Raw genomic sequence first — 24,196 nt, forward strand, 5'->3', positions numbered from 1 at the left:
GCTCTACACAGAATAAGCTACCTACTAAAGGCTTACCCCATTCTCAGCCCCCAACTCCCTCTTGCCCTCCACCTCATCATTCAGCTGTTGCTGCTTCATCATCTGTTGGTTCAGCTTCCTCTGCTGTTTCTTCTCAACAGGTACTCTATTAAGAGATTTTTCATGTAAAACCCAAACTTGTACTCAAGCTGCTTGAGAAATGGCTTGGATGGAAGGTGCTGCCAGCGGACCTGTTGTATGGGTCGTAATTCACATTTAAATCAAGCTTTCCCTTTTTGCTGTTGTTAGTTCTGCATGTTTGTAAGAGAAATGTTGTCATCAGGTATGGCTTAGGTAAAAGCTGTGAAGAACAAAGCCAATGGTTAACATTTTTTTACTTAATTCTGAAAATTTTGCATTGCTGCTTGTTTTAAATGATCTACTGTAGGATGATACCACAGGCATGCTGAAGAAAGCTTCCCATTATAAAGCAAACTGTGTGCTGTGGGGCTAGTTTTCTTGGCTTGGGTGGAATTTATGTTTCTTTTCATAAGAATATCCATCTGCTCTGCAGGGGAAAACCTGCACAATGATGGTTATTTTAACCCTGTCTTAGACTGGACATGTCTTAGAATTGTATGAGCATTTACCAATACAGACATTTTATTATTGTTTGTTTAATTACTAGTACTTTAAACTTGCTTCTGCATGTGAATAGGTAGAATACAGTTCTTTGTAGCAGCAGAACTTCTGGAAACATCCATACTTGGAAAGAAGGAGGTGACACTTGGGTCAGAGATACTCAGTTCTTCCTACTGAGGCTGATGCTCATGTGCTGTGTTGCAGTGACTGCCTGGCTCCCAGTCCCCAGGGAAATCCAGGGGACACGGCCCTTCAAGGACACTGCGAGCTCAGCAGGTGCCTTGCTGCAGTAATCCCCTAATTCCCTTCATTCAGCTTCAAAGTAATTCCTTTGCCTGGATTTACCTCTTACTTTTTATGAGCTAAGAGGTGTAGCATGTGATGGGTTTTAAGCTAAGTCATGGTTTCCAAAAGATTGGGAGCTGATGTTCATTTGATTTGGAGGACTATTATGACTCTGCAAAGAGAATAAAAAAACCCCAAAACCCAAACCCAAGCAATCTGAAAAACCCTTTAGAACATGAGAACTAGGGTTTTAATCATATGGAAACTCTGTGAGAAATAATTTCATTGGGATTTTAACATCACTTCTTGGAGAACCTTTGTCCTGACCAATCTTTTTTTCTGGGTATTTTAAAAACTGGATTTTCTTTAAAGTGCACTGCCAGCCTTGATTAGTTTGCCTTTGTATTTAAATGGTGTGGCAATAGTTTGTTGTTACTTGGTTTCACTCAGGCTGGGTTTACTTCAGCTGAAAAATGCTCTCTCTAGAGATACTGGTAGAATGCAGCTCAGCTGAAGCAAGAAAATCGAGTTCTGTCACCAGCACAATAAATATACGTTCATCTCAACGTAAATATTTGGCTGGTTAAGCAGGACTACATTTACACTTTGGCAGATCTACATGCATGAGCATTTTGATGCCTGCATACCCAGCTCCATGTGCTGTACAGGCTGCCAGCCTCTTGTACACTATGCATTTCATAGGTGTAAATGCGGTGCATTTTGTGTGGCATTTTGGAGAATTTTTAAACAGCAGTTCTAGTAATGACCAGGTGATCTTTGCTTCTCCTGTCAGGGGCACAGGTGGTAATAGAATCTGTCCCTGCCCTTTCACGGTCAAATTGTTGTCCCTGTGTTTTATCCTTACAGATTGCACACTTTTCAGAATGTGAAAATTTTATCCTGCTCTATAAAACACTGACTAAATATGCAGTGCTATATAAATAAAAATTCAACAGTATTTCAGATGCACAGTGTGCATTTTCAAGTGCTGTTCAACAATATGTTTGGATCTCTGCTGTGAATATGCCAGGAACTGCCTATGTCTCCATTATCTTGAGGAGGGGAATTATGGGTCTCAAAATTTGAATTTCTGCTCTCTGTTCTGAGAAGTATCATTAGCTGAGTGTAGACTTCAGTATCAGAAAGTGTTTTGGGATTGATAAACTGACAGGAAGATCTGCTGTGTGTTGCTGTCAGTGTTTCTGCTTTTTCCCCAGCAGACAGACAGAAGGTAATAGAAGTGTTTTGAGTTCTGTAAGGCTTCATGATATATGACCTATAAATATCAGCACCCTCCCATGGTTTTAAATAGCTAGTGCTGTCATTTAAATTTCAGGTGAGTTCTGAGGTTGCTACCAGACATGACAAACCGATGCACCTGTTCAGTTTTGCTTGGAACAGTGTTAGTTATGGGGACACAGTTATTGAAAAGGGTGGCGATGAAATCATACTGTCTAATTACAGAAACTTGTTATTAAGTCTAAGTCCTGCAAGGAGCACTTGAAAAGAAGGCTGTGGGACTCTATTGTTTCTTTCAAGACATGCAGTCATTGCAACTTAGTAAGAACTACCTTCTTTGTACAATATGTCAATAATAATCAAAAGTACCTTCTAGCTTCAATCACCTGTCAAAATTCACCTAGCTAGAATAATGAGTTAGCATATATTATATTACAGGCTGGGCTTTGGTTATTCCTGTTTTCTGCTCAAGGTTGGATTGACCTTCAGAAAACTCTGTTCATCTGAGCTTTGCATGAGTGAGTCCACACCGTGTGTCATAAGAACTGGGAAGTTTTTGCAATCAATTTGCTCCCTGCAGAGCTTGGACCAACAACTTCCCTTCAGTGACGTGACTCTAATTGCCAGCAGTAAGCAGGGCTAGGGTGTTTCCTACACACAGTAACTTATTACTCAAATGTTGTTTATCTCAGAGGGAAGATACACATAGCAGCTTGTACACAAAGTAAATAAATCACCCTCAAAGTAAAATAAGACCAGGAAAAAGGATTTGAAAGAACAAAGGGAAAGCATTGTATGCTTTTGGAGGCAGAGAGCATAGTTCCTTTGTTTTATGAGAATGCTACTGAGGCTTACTTGGCTGGCTGTGCAGTTTTGAATAATAACACAGGGAAATACAGAAGGCAGCTTTCTCTTCCCATGGCAATAACCACCCTGGTCAACCTGCTGAAAAGCAGTGTGCCACTGACAGCTCAACAGTCTGAGGAAATCACAAACTCTTGGGATTTTTAAGTGTTTTCTGCTTGTTCCCTGAAATTCACCGTGTAAGGTAACTCTTTAGGATTCCTGTTCAGCCAAGGCGTTAAAGCTGCTGGCATAAAGCTGCCTGAGCTGTGAGCCGGAGCCTGTTCCATGCACACAGCGGCCCCAGCGTTACCAAGCTGTGTGTGACTTCAGTAGAGGAGCAGCCTCAGGGGCACTGAGGACATTCTCTGGTGTCTCTGAGGGTGGTAGGTGCTCTTGGGGCTGCCCTGGTGGATCCTCATCCTGCCCTGATTCTTCTGGTTGGTGATTGAGTGGCACTGGTGCAGAACAGAGTAGTGCTGTTGGAAGGGATGTACAACAAACATCTCTTGCCTGACCAAGTCAGGGCTCACCAAAAGTTAAAGCATGGTTTTAAGGGCATTGTTGCTAAATTAAAGTGAAATCTCACTTGCTTTTACTTGGAATGTGAATTCACATTTGTTATAGGAACATTTCCTTTTAATAGCATTTTTAAAGGGTGTATAAACATGCAATTTTTTTTTGTTTTGACTGCTTTAATGTTGCCATAGGTTGTTCCAATGGATGGAGAACAGAAATCAGCCAACCTGATGAATTTCAAGGTGTAGTTCAGGCTCAAGGATACTTTTCCTGAAATTCAACTACTTGCACTTTAAGCACAGCCTTGTTATTTAACTGATTGCTCCAGTATTTATCTAGTTCATGGAAAACTTTCTGCTTCAACTGACTTTGAACACTTTCTTTTACCTTGGATCTTGTGGACAAGAACTTGTACATTTACATGTACATTACTTGTACATGTACAACATGGCCTCAGGATATTCAAATGTGCTCAGGATATTCAGAGGTGCAGAATTTGCGGAGGAAATTTTTTTTTTGTTCCATGTTCTTAAAAAAAATCCACAAAGGAACATAGTTTTCCTGTAGTAGCAAGTAGTACTTCTTGTAGGGGTTTATAAATTGGTGTGCCACTTGGGACAGTGTTGTGGTATGTAATTAGCAGTTCACTTTGCAGTTGTTACCCACAAGTTGTCCAGATATTGAATAATATTTTAAAGTCTTTTTATCCTAAATAAAACCAAACAGGAAAGAAATTTTTCCCTTAAATGGCCTTTGTAGTCTTAATGTGTATATTTTGTACCTGCCTGGTTATCAAGTTAATTATGAGATAACTCTCAAAAGGTAAGGGGAGCTGTAAAGGGTTGGCCATAGTCCCTTGAATTTTTTAACCCATAATAATTTTTGAAAACACACCCACGGTGCATTATAAGTGTTTTTAAACTTGATAGGAAATGCTTTAAAATTGTTTTAAAGTATTCCAAATACCATTGCATTTATATTTTTTCCTTTCTTCATGGTAACTTTCTGGTATTTTAAAACCTTCAATTAGCAGGACTTGGTGTGGTGGCAGTAGACAAATTATTTCACTGAGAAGAGGGTGACTTCTTGAGATTTGGGCTCTGTGAGAGGCAAATGGAGTGTTATATATGATATCATGTATCTGTCCTCATGGAAAAAAGCAGTGTCCTGATTTCAGAAGCAGAGTACCGGACTGCTGGCCAGACCAGGATGGCCCTTGCTGCATTTGCTGCCAGAGAGGCTGTGGGATCTTACATTGACTAGAAAGCTGAAATCCCAATCAATGCAGGAAATTTGATTTAGAGCAGAAGATATTTCCATAAATCTGTGAAGCCTTTACTGTCTATTTTCCAGGAGCAGAGTACCTGCCTGCTTGATGCTACTTGCACACTCATGCACAGACACTTCTCCCCTGTTCCAGTGCCCAGGCGTAGGGGTTTGGGCAGGGAAGCACACACCATGCAGTCATTGGTCTGTCTGCTGTGCATTTGGAGCCACAGCCTAAGCCACTGCTGCCTCCTTGCAGGCCTGATTGATACATTTGGTTAAAAACAGCCTAATTTTCATGGTTGCAGCAGTGTGATGAAGCAGATTAAAGGAGAAGTTTCCCTCTCACGAGTGTGGTTTCTCCAGTTCTCCCTGGCATTACCATGAGTCACTGGGGAAAGGGCAAATGGTTGCCCTGTGAGCACCAACAAAACATTTCTGTGTGGGACTTGGCTCATACATTTTCATAGAATGTTCCCTGAAATGTCACAGTTTGGGGAGTGTTAATATGGAGTTCAATCCCACCCCCTGTTCTGAAATGTTACAACCAAGTCCCAGAGAAGTTGAAGTGAACAATACGGGTTTTTTTAATGTCAGAATGTCCTGCTCAGATAGCCAGGCAGTGGCTCCCAGCTCAGCCTTTCATGGACGCAGCAGGAAGCCTTGAGGAGAAGCATTTGCTCCCATCAAGATCTTCTCAGTCATCCTCAGGGAAAAGTCTGTGGGCTGCACAGAAGCCTTCTGTGGCCCCACGCTGGTCACGCATGAACATGCTTGTGCTCTGCTGGGCTTCCCCTCTGCTCTTTCTCCTGCCTCCCTGTATCGATGTTTGCATGTGCCCAAATCATTCTTGTCCTTTTTTTGTCTTTAAATTCTCTTTCAAGGGTAACTAAAGCTCTTCCTTCTATTCTTCATCTTCCTCCCTTTCCTGATTAGATGACTGTAGGAAAGGTCTCACGTGCAATTGGAGCTGTGGCTGAAGTTCTTGTAAATCTGTATGTGAATGATCACAGACCCAAGCCACAGCTTGAACTGGTAAGACAAACCCACAAAGAAACAGTAACTTGACTTAAGAATAATGTTCCCAGAATGCCATCCTGACTTAAGACCCCAGATGTGGAGCACTTGAAGCCTTATGAAAGGTCTAATACTTTATGAAAGAATCAAGTGCACATCAGCACAATGTTCTGATGGGAATGTTGCTCTCCACGTCTTCTATTTCTATTTCTGTTCCTGAATTAAAACTTCAGGAGGCTTTTATTAAATGTAATTACTGTAGAATTAGTAACAGAAGACAATTATTACTCAGGGTGGCTTCTAAGGAAAGTTTTGTGCAGTACATGCTTATGTAGTTATTTTTAACGCTCGAGTGCTGAATCACTGTGCCTTCTTTTGAAGAGGGCTGTTTCTCAACTCTGACACTGTTCTGTGTTGAATTCAGAAGCGGTCTCTGGACAGAGCTGCAGGTTCTTGCCCCATTCCTCATTTTCCATCTGCTGCCTCCACCACTCAGGGCTGTCAAGTACTGGGAAGCCAAGTAAGGTGTTGTGTTGTGCTGATGACACTTTACTTACCAGCCAGCACTAAACTCAGTTGTTTCAGCTTCACTGTAACTATCTGATCTACTAACACCATGGTTTTAAAAGCACATCTGTGTGGTTTTCCATTTGCATGGTTGTTTGTTTGGAAAGATTCATGCTCTAAAATGATCCATCAGAGCAAAATGGATTACTAATAGCAGATCTGGAATAGAATTCTCAACTTTTAGGCAGAAGACTATGTGACAATGACAATTGTGAGTTCTACTTACCATTAAAAAATGGTTCCAAGGCTGCCTTTTGCTCACAAATGGAAGATGAGTTGTGTGGGCTGTGTGCTACTGTCTGAATGTGCCTTGGATTTTCCTCCTCCATCCTACGTGTGGTACTTCTCCTGTGGCAGCGGAGATAGTGGAAGGGGAGGGAGGTGGTGATGGACGTGGCAGGCACAGCACACTCACCTGTACTGACCTGTACCCAACCATAATACAGTAATGCAAAGTAACACCCTCATACCTGCCTCTAATAAGAAAAGGAAAGTCCAGTGGCATCTAATCAATTTCTACTTCACTTTTCTGTACCTTTTGCACGTGTATGTAAGAGGGGATGAAATTTATGGCAATTAAAGAATGTTCATTACCAGCCTAATTGCAGCAAACTTTCAAAATAGTTTCATGTGGTTAATATGGATTGTATTTTGAATGCATTAAAAATGTTCTGAATGTGTATGGTAGGAAACCAAGTGATTTTTAAAGCTAACCAAGCCCCAGGTTGGGCTGTGGTCTCAGGAGGAGCATGGCTGAGAGGGGAGGCAGGGCTGTGGCCATGGGAAGGGTGGAGCGTTTGAAGACTGCTTTTCCTCCTGGAACTTAAAGCACAAGCCTGCATTTTCCTCCAGATTGTGTCTGAACTGAGTTCAGGGTGTTTTTTTGCTTGGCTGCAGATGCAAGTCTGCTGTTTGAGGCTGGTGAGGTGTGTCTTCACCTTCTGAGGGAGACACGAGTCCTGGAGCCAGGACGGTGCAGGATGATGAGGGAGCACTCAGGGAAGATGCTGCTCTTGGACCTGAGTAATCAAAATGTTGGTGAACTCCCAGAGGGAAACTGGATGAAAGTCCAGCATCAAAGTCACCCCTTTAAAGTCCTTGTGATGTCTGATTTATTAATTTCTGCATAAACCTACAGAATTGGAATAATGAGTAATTAAAAAGCTGACTGATGCTTACTGTAATTTTGCTTGGAGGGTGCTGTGCAACCCTTCAAGAAGCTAAAGCAGCTTCCCCCTTCATAAGGATTTATATCGGGGTGTGGAGCCACAGCTTTATGTTCTGTTTTTATCTTTGAACAGGGTTCTCTGCGAAAAGAATTCCCCAAGTCCATCGGGGGCAGTGACATCTGCTATTTCTGCAAGAAACGGGTCTATGTCATGGAGAGGCTGAGTGCAGAAGGCCACTTCTTTCACAGGGAGTGCTTCAAGTGTGAAATCTGTTCTACAACACTCCGCTTAGGAATTTATGCCTTTGATGTTGAAGAAGGTAATGGAGGAGCTATTTAGGAGTATTTTGAAATGTCTGAGATTGGTGCTCTTGCTGGAACTGAGGAGAAAGATCTGTCTCGGTAGCACGGTCAGGAGGAGGTCTGCCAAGTGTGCTGTTTGTGTCCCTACTGATCTTTGAGTCCTTGTACATGCAGTCCTAATTGTTCAGAAGAGTTGAGTTATGACAGACCTGAGCTGTAAATGAAGAAATCCTCAGTGGAAAATAAGTTGAGTGACCAAAATGCAATTTGTCAAATCACAGGTCAGAGTAAGGGAGGGGAAAAAAGGGGTGAGGTTTCTCCAATAATATAAAGTTATTCTTATCTCCATTCAAAACTGGCCATTAAATAACATGATCTATAAGGACAAGCCATAACAGTGGCAGATTTACATGGATGCAGGGAACGTAGGTTATTTCTGTTACAGTGTTATGGTCAGGAGTTGAAAGCAGTAGGACTGACCAAGCACAGTGTGATTTATTCCAGGCTCCAGGCTGCTGTAGAACAAGAGGTTCAGATCTTGGGTGCTTCATCCCACCTAAATCCTGGGGGTTTCCCCTTTTTTTTTTTCTGCTTGATGTCTTGTGTTGGTTTGTAACTTTGTATTTATGGGATGTTGTTTTTTTGCTGTTTATTAATCTTATACCTGAGAGGTAGATAAATGACCTTGTGTTACTGAACTAATGTGCAAATCTGTAAAAGAAACCTATTCAGAGGTGTCAGTCAGAATCAGTGCCAGGTTTCCCTTTCCTTTTGCCACCCAACTGTTCATTATCCTGGTTTCATTATTTTTTAATAGATGCAACAGTGATTTTTCACTCCATATATGTATAGATAACATATCCTGTAACTGATGATTTTTCCCTCTTGTAGGTAAATTTTACTGTAAACCTCATTTTACGCACTGCAAAATCAGTACAAAACACAGAAAGAGAAGGGCAACAATACAGATCCATGGAAAGGTATGGAGAGATTTTATTGCCAATGCAATGCTGAGGCACCTTTATCTGGGGCAGGGTGAAATCCATATGTGTGTGTGTGTGGATGTTTTCTAACTCATGTGCAGTAAAATCAGTGCTAAAATACAAACCTCCTCCTTCTGTGAGTTTGGCCTATGTATTATTAATCTGGTTCTCAATGGAATTTAGCTTTTCTATGCAAAGTAAAGTTGAACTTAGGAGCAACTGGAAATGAAAATGTAAGTAAAGACTTCAAGACAGTAGCAGAAACTGGACTTACATACTTCAGAAACATATTTAACACTTTTTATTTTTTAATGCTTTTCCTAAGGAGGCGATAGATGCATGGAAGAAAGCGGAAGCCAAACCCACAGAGATCACCACAGAAAGCAGTTTGTCCACTGCTAGCAGTCCAGAGGACAGGTCCCCAGGTATCCTGACTTCCTTCTTAGGGGGCACGCTAAGCTGGCCCCTGCGGGTGACCAGGGATCTGCTTGACATTCCCAGCCGCCTGTCTAACTGGATGCATGGTTTCCTGCACGCTACCCACCTCCATTTCAGGGACAATGCATATAACTATACCTACCTGTACGAACTCCTGAGCCTTGGGGTGCCACTCCTCTGTGCTCTCCTAGAGGTACTCACTCACATGTACCGGGAAGCAGAGCTATCACTTGAAAACGTGCTTGAATGGGTGAAAAGATTCTGTAGGGTTTGAATCTTTCTGTGTGTCTTGCTCAGTTGTGCCTTTCAAATTTTCAAAATTAACAGCCTGGCTATTTTCTCAAGGGAAATTTTTGGTTTGGAGGGCTTTGTTTTTGCTCTTCGTGCAATGTGACGCATGACTTCATGGAATGGTGGATTCCTTCTGATAGAAGCGAGGTACAATTGAAATTTTCAACACAAAATGTACTGTATGTTAGAGCATGAAGGACAGTGTCCAAACACATTTCTAGAACATGGAGTCAGATGAAGGATATTTTCTAGATTATTTTTCCCCCTGTTTTATTCTGTGATCAGACTGTTGGAGAAGATGGTACATTTTGAAACCGTTTTTCTTCCTTTTCTGCCCAGCTTATTTTTTTCTTTTTTCAGTTAGACCATGAAAAAATATGTGTTCTTTCAGGAATATTTCTGACAAATGGCTGGGATTTGAAACCCGAGTAAAGCATATAGCTTTTTTTTCTTCTTGCTTTCATCTTTGCTCTAGGTTATGAGATTTTTACTTGTGTTAATATGTTTCAAAAAAATAGTGTACATAATTCACATTGCTTCAAGTCAAATGCCTTTTACATTGCTTTACATGTGATGGATACCTTTTGTTGATAGTGGGTACTATCTGTTCTACTAATTTATTTGAAGTTTTTCAATAAATTTGAAGAGCAAATGATAGTTGAGTGAAGACTTGATTGAAATTTTAAGTCAAAGAAACTGGTAGAAAGAAATAGGCAGAACATTCCTCAAGTCAAGGTTTCCTCATTTGGTGGGTGATATGAGGCATATCAATTTATGGAGCACTCCTCTGTAAATGAAGTTACTCCTGTTGTGCCTCTGGGCAGGCACTGCTCCCAGTCTCTTCTGGAATTTTTTAAAAATGCAGGTTTAGAACAAACATCAAAAGCCAAAAAATGTATTCTTAGGCGATAACTTCTTACTTGGGTAATTCATTTCAACGTGTGCAGCTGGTGGCAGAAAGGTGAAATTGTATTATCTGGAGCAGCAGATGAGTAAATTTCTTTCAGATGTCCCTCAACCTTAGACTAGATTCAGAAGGTTTACCTTAATCTGTTAAACATCAAGGACACAGTGACATCCCAATGCTCATTACTTTCAGCCTAGTTATCCAGCGAGGTAAGCATGCTCCCTGCCTTTCAAGTACTTATTTATATTCAGAAGTTTACCAGGAAATAGGTAAATCCAATATGTGTAGCCTAAAATGAAAAGCATCTGTAGCATTTTTTTGTAGCCAGAAGAATGTGGCATAAACAATAGGAAATACTGTTGCATTCAGTTAGTACCAAAATTGAGGATCACCTGCCAGTGGTCTCAAATGACCGTGCTGCCTATGGGCTGGCAGGCCTTGGGGTTTGTTGTTTTGTTTTGATTTGATTTGATTTCCTATAATGTGGGAAAAGATAATTTGAATTGTTTTGCCTCTTAGGTATGAAAAGGAAATGTGTCTGCTGTTTAAAATAAATGACAAACTGGATCTTCCTTCTAGATAGTTTGACTTTCTTTAAACTATGAGGATGAGCTTTTCACATTTTAGAGTGGTTATGTATTTTGGGGTAAAAATTGTTATTTTTATGCACAGAACTTGAAAAAGTGCTTGAAGAAAATTATTAGATATAAGGTAGCATTCCTTTGACAAAAATTGCCTTTAATGCTCAAACATGTATTTAGCCAAACTTTGCTATGACATTGAGTGGACGCAGCAATAATTACAGTTACATGGTGGCCATCTGTATATATGTAATGTATCTGTACCTTTCTTACAGCATTTAAAAAACCTGACCTGGAAACACTGTATTATCTTTAATTATTTTCTAATGATAGAAACTGTTTCACCCTAAAAAGGAGGAAGTCTGCAGTGTAGTTACTCCTGCAACACAGCAAACTGCTGGGCGGTTGAGTTTCCAAATTTGGGCTGCTATCAATTTTGGTTTCAGTTTGTCAATAGGAGAGTCTTTAGGAACACTTCTTCCTAAAGTTTTCTCCTGCTGTTTACTATGGCAGAGAGAGCATAATGGTAAACGTAGGGAAAATGGTGATGTACAAGATTTTTTGTAGAAGATGTCGAAGATTTCCAAGAAACTTGGAAATCTCTGGCCAATGAACTTAAACCAAATGAATCTTACTAGTAGAAAGTATAAAAACAAGATTAAAAAAAAATAAAATATGGTATTGATTTTATACAGATTTGTATAATGGGGCATAAATCCCTACATTTCCACAACAGAGTTCAGGAACTTGTGTAATGAAAATGTTTTCCTGAGGAATCTTAACTACCATGCATATTCCACTGGGATTTTGCAGATGATTCTGTTGGGAGGGTTATTTTATTGGTATTAGTCCAATTGCTCGATTTTTTGACTTCTTCATCTTACTGTTCTGCTAGTAATACTCATACCTGCTTGTCCTCATTGATAATTGAATGAAAAAAGGCAGTTCCATTTTGGCCAGTTATGTTTTGTACCAATGTAATCTTCCTGATGCTTTCCTACATAACCAAGTGAAGTTCTGTGTTTTCTTCCCTGCTGTCTTCTCTGCCAATCTCCCTCATTGCTTTTAGTCCAATTCAACATTCCGGTGCTGCACCCGCTCACTGGCTGAAGCCTTTCTGCTCTCAGGTGATTTTTTTTCCAGTTCCAAAATTACATAACTAACCCTGTTGTTTGAAAGCATTTCATTGTGTGTTCTTGGTTTGTTTTTTTTTTTTTAACTGTTGGAGCAATCTGTGTGTCTGGTATATTAATGGAGCTTTGGCATGATTATTTAACCTGTTGCTGAGTTCACAGTTCTAGAAAAAGTAATGTTTTTCTCTCTGTGTCTGTGCATGTGCGCTTCCCTGTGTCTTTAAGGTAAGTTAGGCAGTAAAGGATTTCTTGAAAGAACTTGTTAAAGCCTTATTTCTTTCAAAGAACTGAAGGAAAGATCTAAAATAAGGTCAGGGTGTGATTGCCCAGCTGATTCTCCGGGTTAACATGAGCACCTGTTTGCACTGAGCTCACACACCCAATGAGCAAGCAGTGTCTGAGCACTTCCCTGCTTTCCTACTGGAAAAGTGTGGTGTAAAAGGTTCTGTAGGCAAAGTAGCCTAAACTATGCAAGTTCTAGTCTTCCACCCCAAGTGACATTGTAGACAGGCCTAAAATTGACTGTTATTTTACATACGTCATAAAGGTAATAAGTTCAAAGTGCATGTGCTTCTCAGGCTGAACTACCAAACTACTACTTTGGTTTGGGTGGTTTTATTGCCTGGGCCTTGCCTGGCACTCTGATGATTGCGTTTCTCTTGCTGCACGAGACGTTGCCGCCCCTCTCCATGACCAGCTCCCCCCATTGTTTTGTGTGTATTTTTTACATAAGGTCCAGTTTGTATAATCACTAGGTGACAATCTAGAAGGGGAAATGAAACCCAGCAAGAACCAAGGGCTTAGGCTGACTAGCAAGTACACGGAGGGTCTGGCTGATGTGGTCATAACCCAGCTGTCCCTGCCGAGGACCCCTCAAAGGGAAGGGCCTTTGGGAATTGATCTTAGGAGCAGTTTTAGGAGAGGCCAAACATCCTCTGCCATCTGCTCCATTTCACACACCTCAGCCAGGAATGTGGAAGACAGCAGGGCCAGAGCCCTTATCTTGCTGGTCTGCACATTTGCACGACTCAGCCACTTGTATTTATTTGTGTGGGTATCCTAAAATGACTCGATGGCTCTGAAAGTCCCCACGCTGTGCCCACAGAATCTCTCAGTGTTTCAAACGTCATTTCCACAGAATTCCCCACAGAATCTCTCAGTGTTTCAAACGTCATTTCCTGCACAAATGGCTGGGATGTGACTCCCAGTGTATTTCAGGGCTGCAGTGTGTTGTTACAAAGCTCAGCATGCTTTAATATGAAGGTCATGACATAAAGGTCTGCCATTTCAAACCACTTCCTATTGCTGTGTTTTTTACTCTCTGTTGCAGAGTCTTCCTTGCTCTTCCTGCTCAGTGAGGATTCTGTCCTTCTCCTCCTAAATCTTCTGTCTTCATTTTACTTTATAATCTTAACTGAATATTTTTATGAAATAGTTTTTAACTCTGTATTTAAATTTTCACATGGAAATTCTGTATTTTGCACATGGTGAAAATTGTTTTAGCTTTATTTATGATATCTGCTGTAAACAAAAATAAATGTAGTTCTTTATAAGTCTCCTTGTTTCATCTCTTCCTTTTATAAAGATTTCCTGGGTACAGAGACTTAGTGACTTCACGCTGGTTTTGCACCTTCCTCTTGTGGTGGATGCTGTGGTGTTACCCTGCTTGTGGCCCGAGCAGAGGCCCCAGAGTTTCCCTGTGGTGGTGTCTTTGCATGTGTGTCCCTTGTGATGCACATCAAGGTCCCTGAGGAGTTGTCCAGGGTGACTGGTGCTGGGATTTACCCTTCCTGGGGATGAGGAGCTGGTGTTGGTGGGCATGGGGCACACACAAACAGCACTGTCCTCCTCTCTTTGGCCTCTGCTACCTTTCCTTACACTGTTATTTTACATATTAACATATGTCATAAAGGTAATAAGTTAATGTGTTTGGATTTTTTGTTGTGTTCAGGAAAAGCAGGTAATAACCCAGGATAAATCTTTACCTTTGCTATTTGCTCTGGAGTGCTCTTCCCAGTACCTGCTGGACCCCTGGAAGCTGAAGCTGGTGGTGACCCATTGCCTGTTAACAGTTGCCTTGCTTTATTTAATTACTCTTTTAAAATTTTATTTTAATTTTTGTATTTTAAGCTGGTGGTGGAATTCTTTTTAAACAGCAGGTTCTCCAAAAGAACTTTCCTAAGTCTTCCTCCTCTTCATTTTCTTTCTTTTGCCTACTCTGCAATTCTTAAGCTATAATCTCTTCCTTTGCATTTCAAGAAAAAAACCCCAAACAAATCCCAGAAAGACTAGTTCCAAGAGTTTAATGGAAAGATTGTGTGGTTTTATTTTTTTTCTTTAATGAATTAAAACTGAACCTCACTGGGGTTGTTTGAATGACAGAAATGATTTTTTTAAAATTGTTGCTAAAGACAACATCATTGCCAAAGAGAGCAAATGTTATTCTCAATGAACTAGTCCATCTTCCCTGCCAAAGAAAAAGCCACCAGGCACAGTTAAAAGTTTGCTGTCCGAGGGGAAGATGATATCCATTATGAAAACATGGGGCAACAAATACCACTGAGGACAATACTTGGCACTTGATTGTATCAGACAAAGCAATTGGGGTAAAACTGAATTTGCTCTATGCACAGTTTACAGTTTTAGGCTGAGGCAGTGACAGGGAAATATCAGAAGAGCATTTTTGCTTGCAGAAGGTGATGATTTGTGTGGCACTGAAGCGTTGAGAGGCATCAGCTGTTCATGCTGTTCTCATAAAGTTTCACTCATTCCTGCTGAAATAACAGTGCAATAACTTGGAACTGGGGTAACCTTAGAGCCTGGGTTTATTTGTCCCAGAGGTGCAGAAGGCCCAGGCAGTCACATCACTAGGCAATCCTGTCAGCAGGGGCATCACCTTGCAGGAGACAGCCCATGCACTCGTGGGCAAGGCAGGACACAGTGTATGGATAAGAAATAAAACAGACAGAATGATCAGTGTGAGAGGAGGAAGTTTGTGTTGGTTCCCTTGCTCTTGGTCAAAATTATTACCCAATAAAGCCACACATTCCCTGTTTTGCTGCTGGTGGTGCTGCTGAAGGGAGAGCCTGGTGGGTTAAGGGCTGTGTGGATGTAACAAGCTGATTTCAGACTCCTTCTCTTGCCGTGTGAGCAGAGCTCCCTGTGAGCAGGAGACCTGCATCTTCCTCCTGCTGTGCCCTGGAGTTCTCTGCAGAGCCTGGGGTGCTCCCAGCCCCAGGGCTGTCAGCAGTGCCCCAGAGCTGGGGTGCTGTGTCCCTCTGCAGAGCCCAGGTGTTTACATGAGAGGCAGGCAGGCTGCTCCTTGGGGCTCACCCACAGCCCCTGCTTTGGGAGCAGGGAACACCAATGCCTCTTTGCCCAGTTAATGCCCTCTAAGACCTGATGGCACAGATGCCATTCCAGCATGAAAAGGGCAGAGGTGACACTGGCAGGCTCAGGAACTGCTCTCTTTCCTCCTCTTTACACTGCTTCAAATGGGTTCTGAGCTTGTCTGTTGCCACAAGGCCCATTTGGATTGAAAATAAGTACAGTGATGTGCCTATTTTCTTTATTAAATTTCTTTTTTTGAAAAGCCAGGCTAACCTTTCATTCTCAAAGCCAAGCAGCATTAGCTGCCTAGGTGTCTGTTAATGAAAATCAAACATGTCAGCATTCACTAAAGGTAACCCACCTTTATTATAGTTGTGCTAAGCCTTTAAAATTAAAAAGATCTTGCAGGTTTTAAACATACTTGATTTGAATAGAAGAATACAGACAAAACTTCTGAAAATTGCTCAAATTCAAACACCAGCCTTTCATTAACTCTACCAAGAAGAGTAATTTCTGCTTCTCTGAGTTTCTTCTAAATTGCTACAGCTGTAAATGCCAGTGAGAGTTGCTTCTGTGTGTCTTCCAACCTCAAGCAAAGACTATGATCTGCATTTTTCCACAGCATTATGGCAATTAGTTACTATAATTTGCTTTAATTCACTTCTGGCTCACTCATTCCTCACATTCCAGTCAAAACATTGAGTTTTGAAATGCACTGAGTTCTGCATTAATATTTATGTTTTCGAAGACATGACGTGTTTGCAGATGACTTGATTTTTTTTTGCCTGAAAGATCATGTCACTGAAGATAAGAAGACATTATGTATTAATGCCCGGTGCAGGTATACATACTAGTCCTGTAAATATTTCCCCAAGTTTCTTTCCTTTTCTGCATGAACTGTGCTCACATAAAAAGAAGGGAGGCTTTACTCTCATCAGGTGGTGGGCTCCAAACTTGTTTGAAATTGATGGAATTTCTGAACTGTTTTTTTGAAATGTGAAATGATGACATTTCTGTGTTGCTATAGTATTGAATTTGCCCTCGCAGCATTTGTTCTGCAGGTATTCATTCATAACTTTAAGGTTTTTGGTGCTTTGAATCTGTGTCCAAAAATACTATTTTGACGGACACTGGAAACTGATGGTGTTGTCGCTGCACTCCAAATTCATAATTAATACATGCCTTAATATACCAGACTAACACAGATTGCTCTAATTAAATATATATTTACTCTAAAATGATAGAAATAGTGTGCTATCATAGCAGGTTTTGTTTGAGATTCAATTTTTCCTAAAGACACCTATTCAGTATGTCTAATAGGTTTCCTCTGAGTTGTTTTTTTTTTTTTTTCTCCTTTGTCAATTTTTGTTCAGTTTGTATTAGCACATAAATGTGCACTGTCCCCTCAGATGCATTAAAAAATCATGGCTGGCTCTGAGAGCTCCAGCTTCCATGGTTTTATTTTGTGCCAGAATTCAGAAGTGTTTGTTTACGAAGTAGGTGATGGAGACCTGGAGAAAGTGTTTTGCTGCTGAGGAACTTGTGTAGGTGCTGGCATGGGCTCACAGGAGAGGGAGGAGAGATGGTCTCCTGGCATGGGGACAGGAGGAGGGGGCTCATCCCTGCATCAGGGATGGAGAAGAGGTGGCAGGAAAGCCTCTGTAGGCAGTGGTGGTTGGAAGGCAGGCAGCTGATCTGACGCTCAGTGCCACCCCATGGATAATGGGAGCAGCAGTTCCCTTCACTCTTTGCCACGTGTTGGCCACAACAAAGTGGAAATTGCTTCTGTTAGAAGTATGAGGAAGAGGAAGAGGAGTTGTGGCAAGAACTGAAATCTGTGAAATGTCAGCCATCCTACCTTTTGTAGGAATCCTTTTCCAAGGGGAAAAACCTCCCTGGTGGTATCTCAGGTGAGATGAAAAGTCGAAGTTGGGACAGGACATCAGTTTGGGAATGCTGCTGGAAGCTTGATAGTCTCCTAAGGCATATCTGTGGGACACCTCAGTGGGATGTCTTCCTTCAGAGTTTCCAGCTGTGACAGAGACAGTGCTCCCATGCAGCCTTGTGTGTTTTGAGCTCAGGCTGCAGGATGCAGCTGAAGCTCTGACAGCTCTGAGCTTGAGTTTCACTCGTGTGGGCTGCTGAGCCCTGAATTTCAGCAACACCAAGGTCTAACCAAGCTGGAGGTGTTTTCCCATTCCCTCTGCCAGTCCCACGTGGGCTGTGCTTTCCTGGACAGTGCTTTCTGCTCGGGACCTTGCCCCTGAGCTCACCAGGTCCGTTTCAGCTGTGCTTGCTCAGCTCTGCTGTTGCCACACCTTCCTTCTGTCCCCACAGCTCTCCTGAAGCCCTGCTGTTTTGTAAGCTGGACTCAGATTGCTTTTTTGGTTTATTGCACAGTGAGAAGTCAGGCAGTAAAGCGGGCTGGGTGTGCTACAGATCAATTTGTGGTCTGCTGACTGATGCCGGTGTGTGATGCCAGCTGGTGTTTGCTTTCACCATCAGAGCTGCCCACGTTTGTGAGTGACTCCACTTCAGAGCTGCCCAGTGCTGTCAGTGCCTGAGTCAGCAGCTCCATACAAGGCCAGGCAGGGTGCACTTGCCCTGTGGATGAGTGATGAGGTGACACAGTGCAGTGGCAGGCCAGGAGCCTCGGGGTTGCCAGCGGGGAACGCAGGATGCCAGTGAGGCTGGAGCCTGGAATGGGGACCCTGTGCTGTGTGGGGCAGCTGCACAGCAGGGAGGGTGAGCCCTCTGCCAGCCCTGGGTGCCAGGCACCCACACCCTGCTGAGCAGAGCAGTGCTCTGTGTTTTGGTGGTGCCTTTCAGCTGGGGACCAGGAGGTCCTGTGCCAGTGCTGAGTGGCTGGGGCTGTTTGGGTGAGTGCTGTTGTACTGTTCCTGCTTCACAGCCCTCAGGGTGTGCCACAGGTGGAACAACAGCACATCCCCACTGCAGGCTGGGACAACTTATTCAGGAGGTTTCATTCTTCCTCCCTGTCCCCCAAACAAGGTCCATAAGGAATTGTTTCTTGTCTGCTTTTCCACAGCTGTGGAGCAGGGGTGGAGCTGTCTGCCCTCAGGGCAGCTGTGGCAGGGTCCCCTTTCACTGCCAGCAGCAGGGAGGGATAATTTCTTGTCCCCTCTGAGGCCCTGCCGGGGCATCTCCACCTGGTCAGCCCCCAGACCTTGTGTTTGGTGTGTGGGGACCCCCAGCCTGGGCAGATCAGGAGTTCTTGGAGTTGTTTTCCGGAGCACCCTCCCCATAAATACTTTGTTCCTGACCACCAGTACCTTGAGTGTGTTGTAGGCCAAAGAAGAAAGGTAGATATAATTTTAAAATCTGTTGTTTCCTGCCTCTGTTCATGCTTTTCATCTGCCTTCAGTGATGCTCTCTTGGTTTGTGTGAGCTTTCATACTTTGGTTGACTTGGTGAGGTTCACTCCCCCTTTCCTCTTATGTGGGGCTCCCATTTGGTCTGACTCACTTTAGCCAAGAAATCTCACAGGCTTTGCTTAAAAATTAATTCCCCTCACATGACCTAAAACCAGCTAAAGAGGAGGAGGGAGGAGAAATGGGAACATTTCCTGCTGTTTGTGGCCCAGCAGCATCCACTTGATGGGGAGCTGGCTGCAGCTGCCTTGCTTGGGGATTTTCACTGGAGCATCTTTGACCATTTTTGTCCGTGCTGGAGAGAGGCACGTGGGGAGCAGCCACTCCTGAGAGGAGCTGATCAAAGCCAGCTGCCCTGGGCCAGCTGGTGTCCGAGCTGCTTGGCTGCTAGCAGGGAGGGGAATGGTTTTGGGCAGAGCCCAGGCTTTGTGCCATTGTGGGCAGCACGTGCTCTGCCCGAGGCGGGGAGGAAGCGGCTGGCCCGGTCCAGCTGCCCCAGCAGGAGCTTGGCTCTGCCTGAAGCTGGCAAGTTCCCAGGGCCGTGTCACCTCTGTGCCAGGTCACAGCAGTGGGATCTGCCTTGGCACATGAGTCAGGAGCAGCAGCAGCCGGGCTGGAGTCGGGCTGCCTTGTGGGGCAGGACTGGCAGCACACACAGCATCTCCTGCTCATACCTGGTGCCAGAGCAGGCTGCCTTGTGGGGCAGCACACACAGCATCTCCTGCTCATACCTGGTGCCAGGGCAGGCTGCTTTGTGGGGCAGCACACACAGCATCTCCTGCTCATACCTGGTGCCAGGGCAGGCTGCCTTGTGGGGCAGCACACAGAGCATCTCCTGCTCATACCTGGTGCCAGCCCTGGCACTGGGGGCACTGGGATGCTGCAGTGATCAATGCCTTGCACATGGGGATCAGAGAAGGTGTCCTGGGTGGGTAGAGCTAAGCCCCTTTAGGGCTTAGGGCAGCTTCTTTGGCACAGCTGCAGTGGCACACTGCTGCTGGGCACGTTTCTGAAGGGGACCCGTGCCAGGGACTCCCAGGGTGTTTCCATCAGCTCAGCAAAGCCCATTGTAATGTCACCTCCGAGCAGGGTGTCACTGCAAGCTTTCAGGCTGCAAGAATATCCATGTAGCAAGTGTTTCTAACAGGCAGCACAATACAGACAAGGAAGGTCTCTCCACTGCTGTATTGCACTGTCAGCTTTGCCCCTGTACCTGAGGAATAAAGGCAACCCAAAGTATTAGCAAAACCTCTTGAGATGCCAGAGGCCCTGACCCCACATCCCAGGAGATTTCTCTGTTCTTGTTTCTGGACCTTGGGATGACTTTGGCTCTCCAGATGGGTTGATCCAAGGCATGGTTTTGGAAGAATTTCCATTAGGAAAGGTAATAACTGTGGGGACATCAGGTTTCATTGCCATGTTCCTGCCTTGGGCACGGAGCCTTTGCAGGACAGTGATGCTGCATGAAGGCCCTGTTAGATGCTGAAGTGCATCCAGACTGAGGTTGAGGCCATTACAAAAGTTATTAAAAAAAAAAAGTTAAAAATGCTTTTTAGGTTATGGTGGATAATCACTCTGTAAGCAATGTGAATTTTAGAAGCCTGTCATTGAGAGAATCAGGGTTGCACTGAACTTTGAGCAAGCAGAAGAGCTGTGCTGAGTTTGCCTGCTTTTGGTTAGCAAGACAATGCCTTGAGCCCCTGAGCTTCCTGAAGGGCTCAGCTAGGAAAAGCATCTCCAGAGAGATGGAGGGAAAGGTCTTTTTTAATGTCTTTGTGCCTCACTGCTGCATCTCTGACTAATTCAAGGCCTGGTGCAGACATTTCTGTCTTTAATGCAAAGATGAGCTGGCACAACATTGAATTAAAACACTTAGCATGACACTTAATGGAGAGAAAAACTATGTTTTAAAGGGAAGGGGTTTGTATCTTCATCTGTCCTTGGGGTCTGCAGGGGCTCTTTGGCCAAGCCCATGGATTGGAGTCAGGTTTGACCAGCCCTGACCTCTGGGTGAGAGCCAACCCAGGTACAAGCCCTGCAAGCTGAAGCCTTAGGAATACTTCTCAGTTACCACAGGGCTTAGCTAAATCCTTGCCCTGTAAGGAAAACAGTCATTTCTCTGCCCATGTGAGGAGGCCGAGGTGAGTTTTGAAATGCAGACAAAGGAGAAATTGTTTTTATCCACATTTTTCATCGTGTTTGAGTGGGAAGGCCAGATGAATATGTGATTGTTCTGTTCAAATCACTGGCTGTGTTGCTGCTCTTAAGTAGCTGAAGGGCAGCTAAGCTTCACTGCTTGCATAAAAAAAAATTTAAAACCCCAACCACCAAACAAGCAACCAAACAAAAAACCCCACAAACTCTAAAGCCATGTTCTTTGCTCTAAATGCAAGTCAGTCAAAGACTGAGGCAGGGTTATGGATGAGAAGGATCACCATATGTGGGTGACAGCAGAGTCAGGAGGAAGTTAACAACATCTGAAGGAATGGAAAACGTGAATTCCTTTAATCCTATCAGCAAGTTGGAGCTGTGTGCACGCAGACCGTAGAGCAGCACGGCCACCCCGAGCTGTGCTGGCTGCAGACCTGCAGCTCCTGGCCAGGCAGAGCAAGGCTGCCCTCAGCCCTGCCCCAAGGCACAGGCAGGGTTTGGGATGGGCACACTGGCTGCTGGGCTGCCTCGGGGAGCTGCAGCACCCAGGGAGGGCACAGCACTCGTGTTCCAGGCTTCCCCTTGAGCCGCTGCTGTGGGCTCTGGGGCGGGTGTGACAGACCTGCTCTGACCATGGCACAGGGCTCACACCTTCCTGCAGCGCCTTGTCCTGCTCCTCCAGCCTGTTATAAAGGAATTAGCAATTTGGTTAATAAGGAGAATTTATTCCATAATGAAAATACAGTGGTAAAAAGGCCACAGGCAAAGATGAGATCGGCACTGAACCAGGCTGACAGCGTTGGGTGAGACACGGGGGGCGCTATGGCCCCTCTCCTCTGCTCTGCATCACCAAGAGACAGCTCTCACCAAGTCTTTTTTATACATTTTCAAGCTCTAAGGGTTGCTGGGAAGGGTTTCCTGCTTTCTTATGTTGATCTTATCCTCCTAGCATATTCATGTAGTTTTTCCTTCCTTGCCGTCACTCTTGCTGAGAGTTTCCCGAAACTGGTAAATAATTCACCTGGTTAGAGGAAAATCTCCTGCAATGGACATTCTAGGAGACACAGATTTATTGATAATGCACATCCAATGCATATTGCTGGGGTTTGGTCAGATGAATAATCCTCTGGAATCAACATTTCTGGAGATGAATATTCAGGCTAGGATCTTGGTGCATATCGCTGTAATCTCATCAGAGGGAATTTCCCCAGAATCCTCCTTTGGCATGCCAGGATTTTCATCAGGTGAGGTTACTGTAGCCTCAGCACGAATTTATACATATCATCTATTACAAGCCCCCTTCCCTGGGTCAATTGGGTGTTTAGGCCAAGGATTAGCAGGGCCTCCAGCCCAAAGTGTGCTGTGGAGCAGGCAAATTCCCTGCTGGAAGTCTGTAGGATGCTGAGGCAACAGGGAGTGGGAAGTGTGGAGTGAGCAGGGTGGAAATGAAGTAAGACTTTACACAAATGCTATTTTGAGGGACTGTTTCCTGAGGACTGGGGCTTCCTCTGGTGAGGCCCCGTGCTGCCAGGCAGAGGTCATGGCACCCGTCTGCACAGCAGGAAACAGGCTGGCCTGTTCCATCCTGCACACGCCATGCCTCTGCAGCTTTTACTTTAGATAAAGCTCAGTTCCTCTGACTCAGCCTCTTGGCTTCTAGTCAAAAATCTCCTGTCCTGCGGAGGAAATGATTAGGGTGCTGGAGCATCTCTCTCATGAGGACAGGCTGAGAGATTTGAGCCTTGAGAACAGATGACTGAGAGGGACTTAATCAAAGTCTATCAGTATCTGAAGGGGGGGTGAAAAGAGGGCAGAGCCAGGCTCTGCTCAGTGGTGCTGAGCACTAGGACAAGAGGCAATGGACAGAAATTGGTGCAAGGGGGTTCCACCTGAACATGAGGAAGAACTTCTGTACTGTGCAGTGGCTGTGCAGGTTGCCCAGGGAGGGTGTGGAGTGCCCCTCACTGGAGATACTCAAGAGCCAGGCTCAGACTTAGGAAAGCACTCAAGCAGCAGTGGCCTGAAGTCCTTCACTAGCATTCTGAGGTCCTGGCAGTCTCAACATGCACTATGGTGGGAATCAGGGCACTGAGGTTTACAGCCTGCTTTCCACCCTGAAGTCAGAATTCCAGAAAATCAGGGTCTTCCTGCTCAGCCTTGCTGTGCTGACATCTCACTGAGGACCTTGGTGGTGCTGCAAGGATGGGTGGCTGTTCAGGATTCAGGGAGATCTGTGAGGCTGGAACTTTCTGAATGACCTGCTTCTAATTTAGCCTAACATCTGTCCAGCAGCAAAAATGTGTGCCTCACCTTTGTGTAAGTACTCAGCCTCTGGGCTGATTCAGCAAAAATTAGTTCACATAGCCCTTCTTCTCTAACTGTGCATAATAAGAGCTGTAAAGAAGTCCCAGATTTCTTTTTGAATGCTTTGTTTGTATCAGAACATAACTTCTGCTTTTGGACCCTCCTCAAATGTGAGTAGCAGTGCTGACCCATGGCACAGTGGCAGTGGTGGCTGCCTGGATGTGCCTGCACTGCTGAGGGGGAGCAGGGAATCACTGCCAGGTGGGCTCCAGGCCTGGGGAGCTCTGGACTTTTGCTTGGATTGGCCACACTGTCCCCCATGGTGCTTACACAGGCTGGCAGCAGCGCATCCCTGCTGCCTGAGCTCGCTGCAGAGCCCTTTGCAAACTCTGCTGCTTCGTCCTCAGAGCCCACAAAACACCCCAGTGATCTGGGACATCTGGGACATCTCTGCTTTCTGTTTGAGCCTCTTAGCTGAGGTGCAGCCCTGTGATGAGGGACAGAGGTTCTGACATGAAACTTTCCAAGTGCCCTGCAGTGCTGGAGTTCACGTGCCCATGTGGGTGTCCCATGCACTGAAACACCAAGGTGGTCCAGTCTCTGCTTTGATGGAGCTGAGTGCAACGTAATTTATTCCATTTATATGTCTAATACAAATATTGATAAAATATGTTAGTAAGGAGTGGGTTTGCTTTCAAGTCCTAGAGTGGTTTGAGTGGGAAGGGATCTACAGAGGACTAGTCCAACCCCCTGCCATGGGCAGGGGTGCTGGTCTTGAACCTGCTTGGCATCACTGTGGATGTAAACTTAACTTGCTCAGAAAGGACTCTGCTGTTTTAGCAGCCTTCTGGGAGGGTC

At 44.3% G+C, this 24,196-nt stretch overlaps 1 protein-coding gene across 4 annotated transcripts in view; it reads left to right on the forward strand.

The window, feature by feature from the left end:
- Positions 1 to 13,714, forward strand: part of MICAL2 (microtubule associated monooxygenase, calponin and LIM domain containing 2) — a 76,540-nt gene extending 62,826 nt beyond the window's left edge. For 2 of the 4 annotated variants that reach the window (XM_036384621.1, XM_054515267.1), the window contains exons 20-27: positions 12 to 140; positions 5,710 to 5,808; positions 6,215 to 6,310; positions 7,659 to 7,845; positions 8,720 to 8,808; positions 9,137 to 9,236; positions 12,098 to 12,155; positions 13,492 to 13,714. In XM_036384621.1, coding sequence (XP_036240514.1) covers positions 12 to 140; positions 5,710 to 5,808; positions 6,215 to 6,310; positions 7,659 to 7,845; positions 8,720 to 8,808; positions 9,137 to 9,236; positions 12,098 to 12,138 — 741 coding nt within the window. In that variant the 3' untranslated portion in view covers positions 12,139 to 12,155; positions 13,492 to 13,714. The remainder of the gene's footprint in view (positions 1 to 11; positions 141 to 5,709; positions 5,809 to 6,214; positions 6,311 to 7,658; positions 7,846 to 8,719; positions 8,809 to 9,136; positions 9,237 to 12,097; positions 12,156 to 13,491) is intronic. The other 2 variants (XM_036384622.1, XM_054515268.1) reach the window with 2 other exon arrangements.
- The last annotated feature ends 10,482 nt before the right edge of the window (positions 13,715 to 24,196 follow it).

This window comes from Molothrus ater, chromosome 6, assembly GCF_012460135.2.
Source record: "Molothrus ater isolate BHLD 08-10-18 breed brown headed cowbird chromosome 6, BPBGC_Mater_1.1, whole genome shotgun sequence".
NCBI lineage: Eukaryota > Metazoa > Chordata > Aves > Passeriformes > Icteridae > Molothrus > Molothrus ater.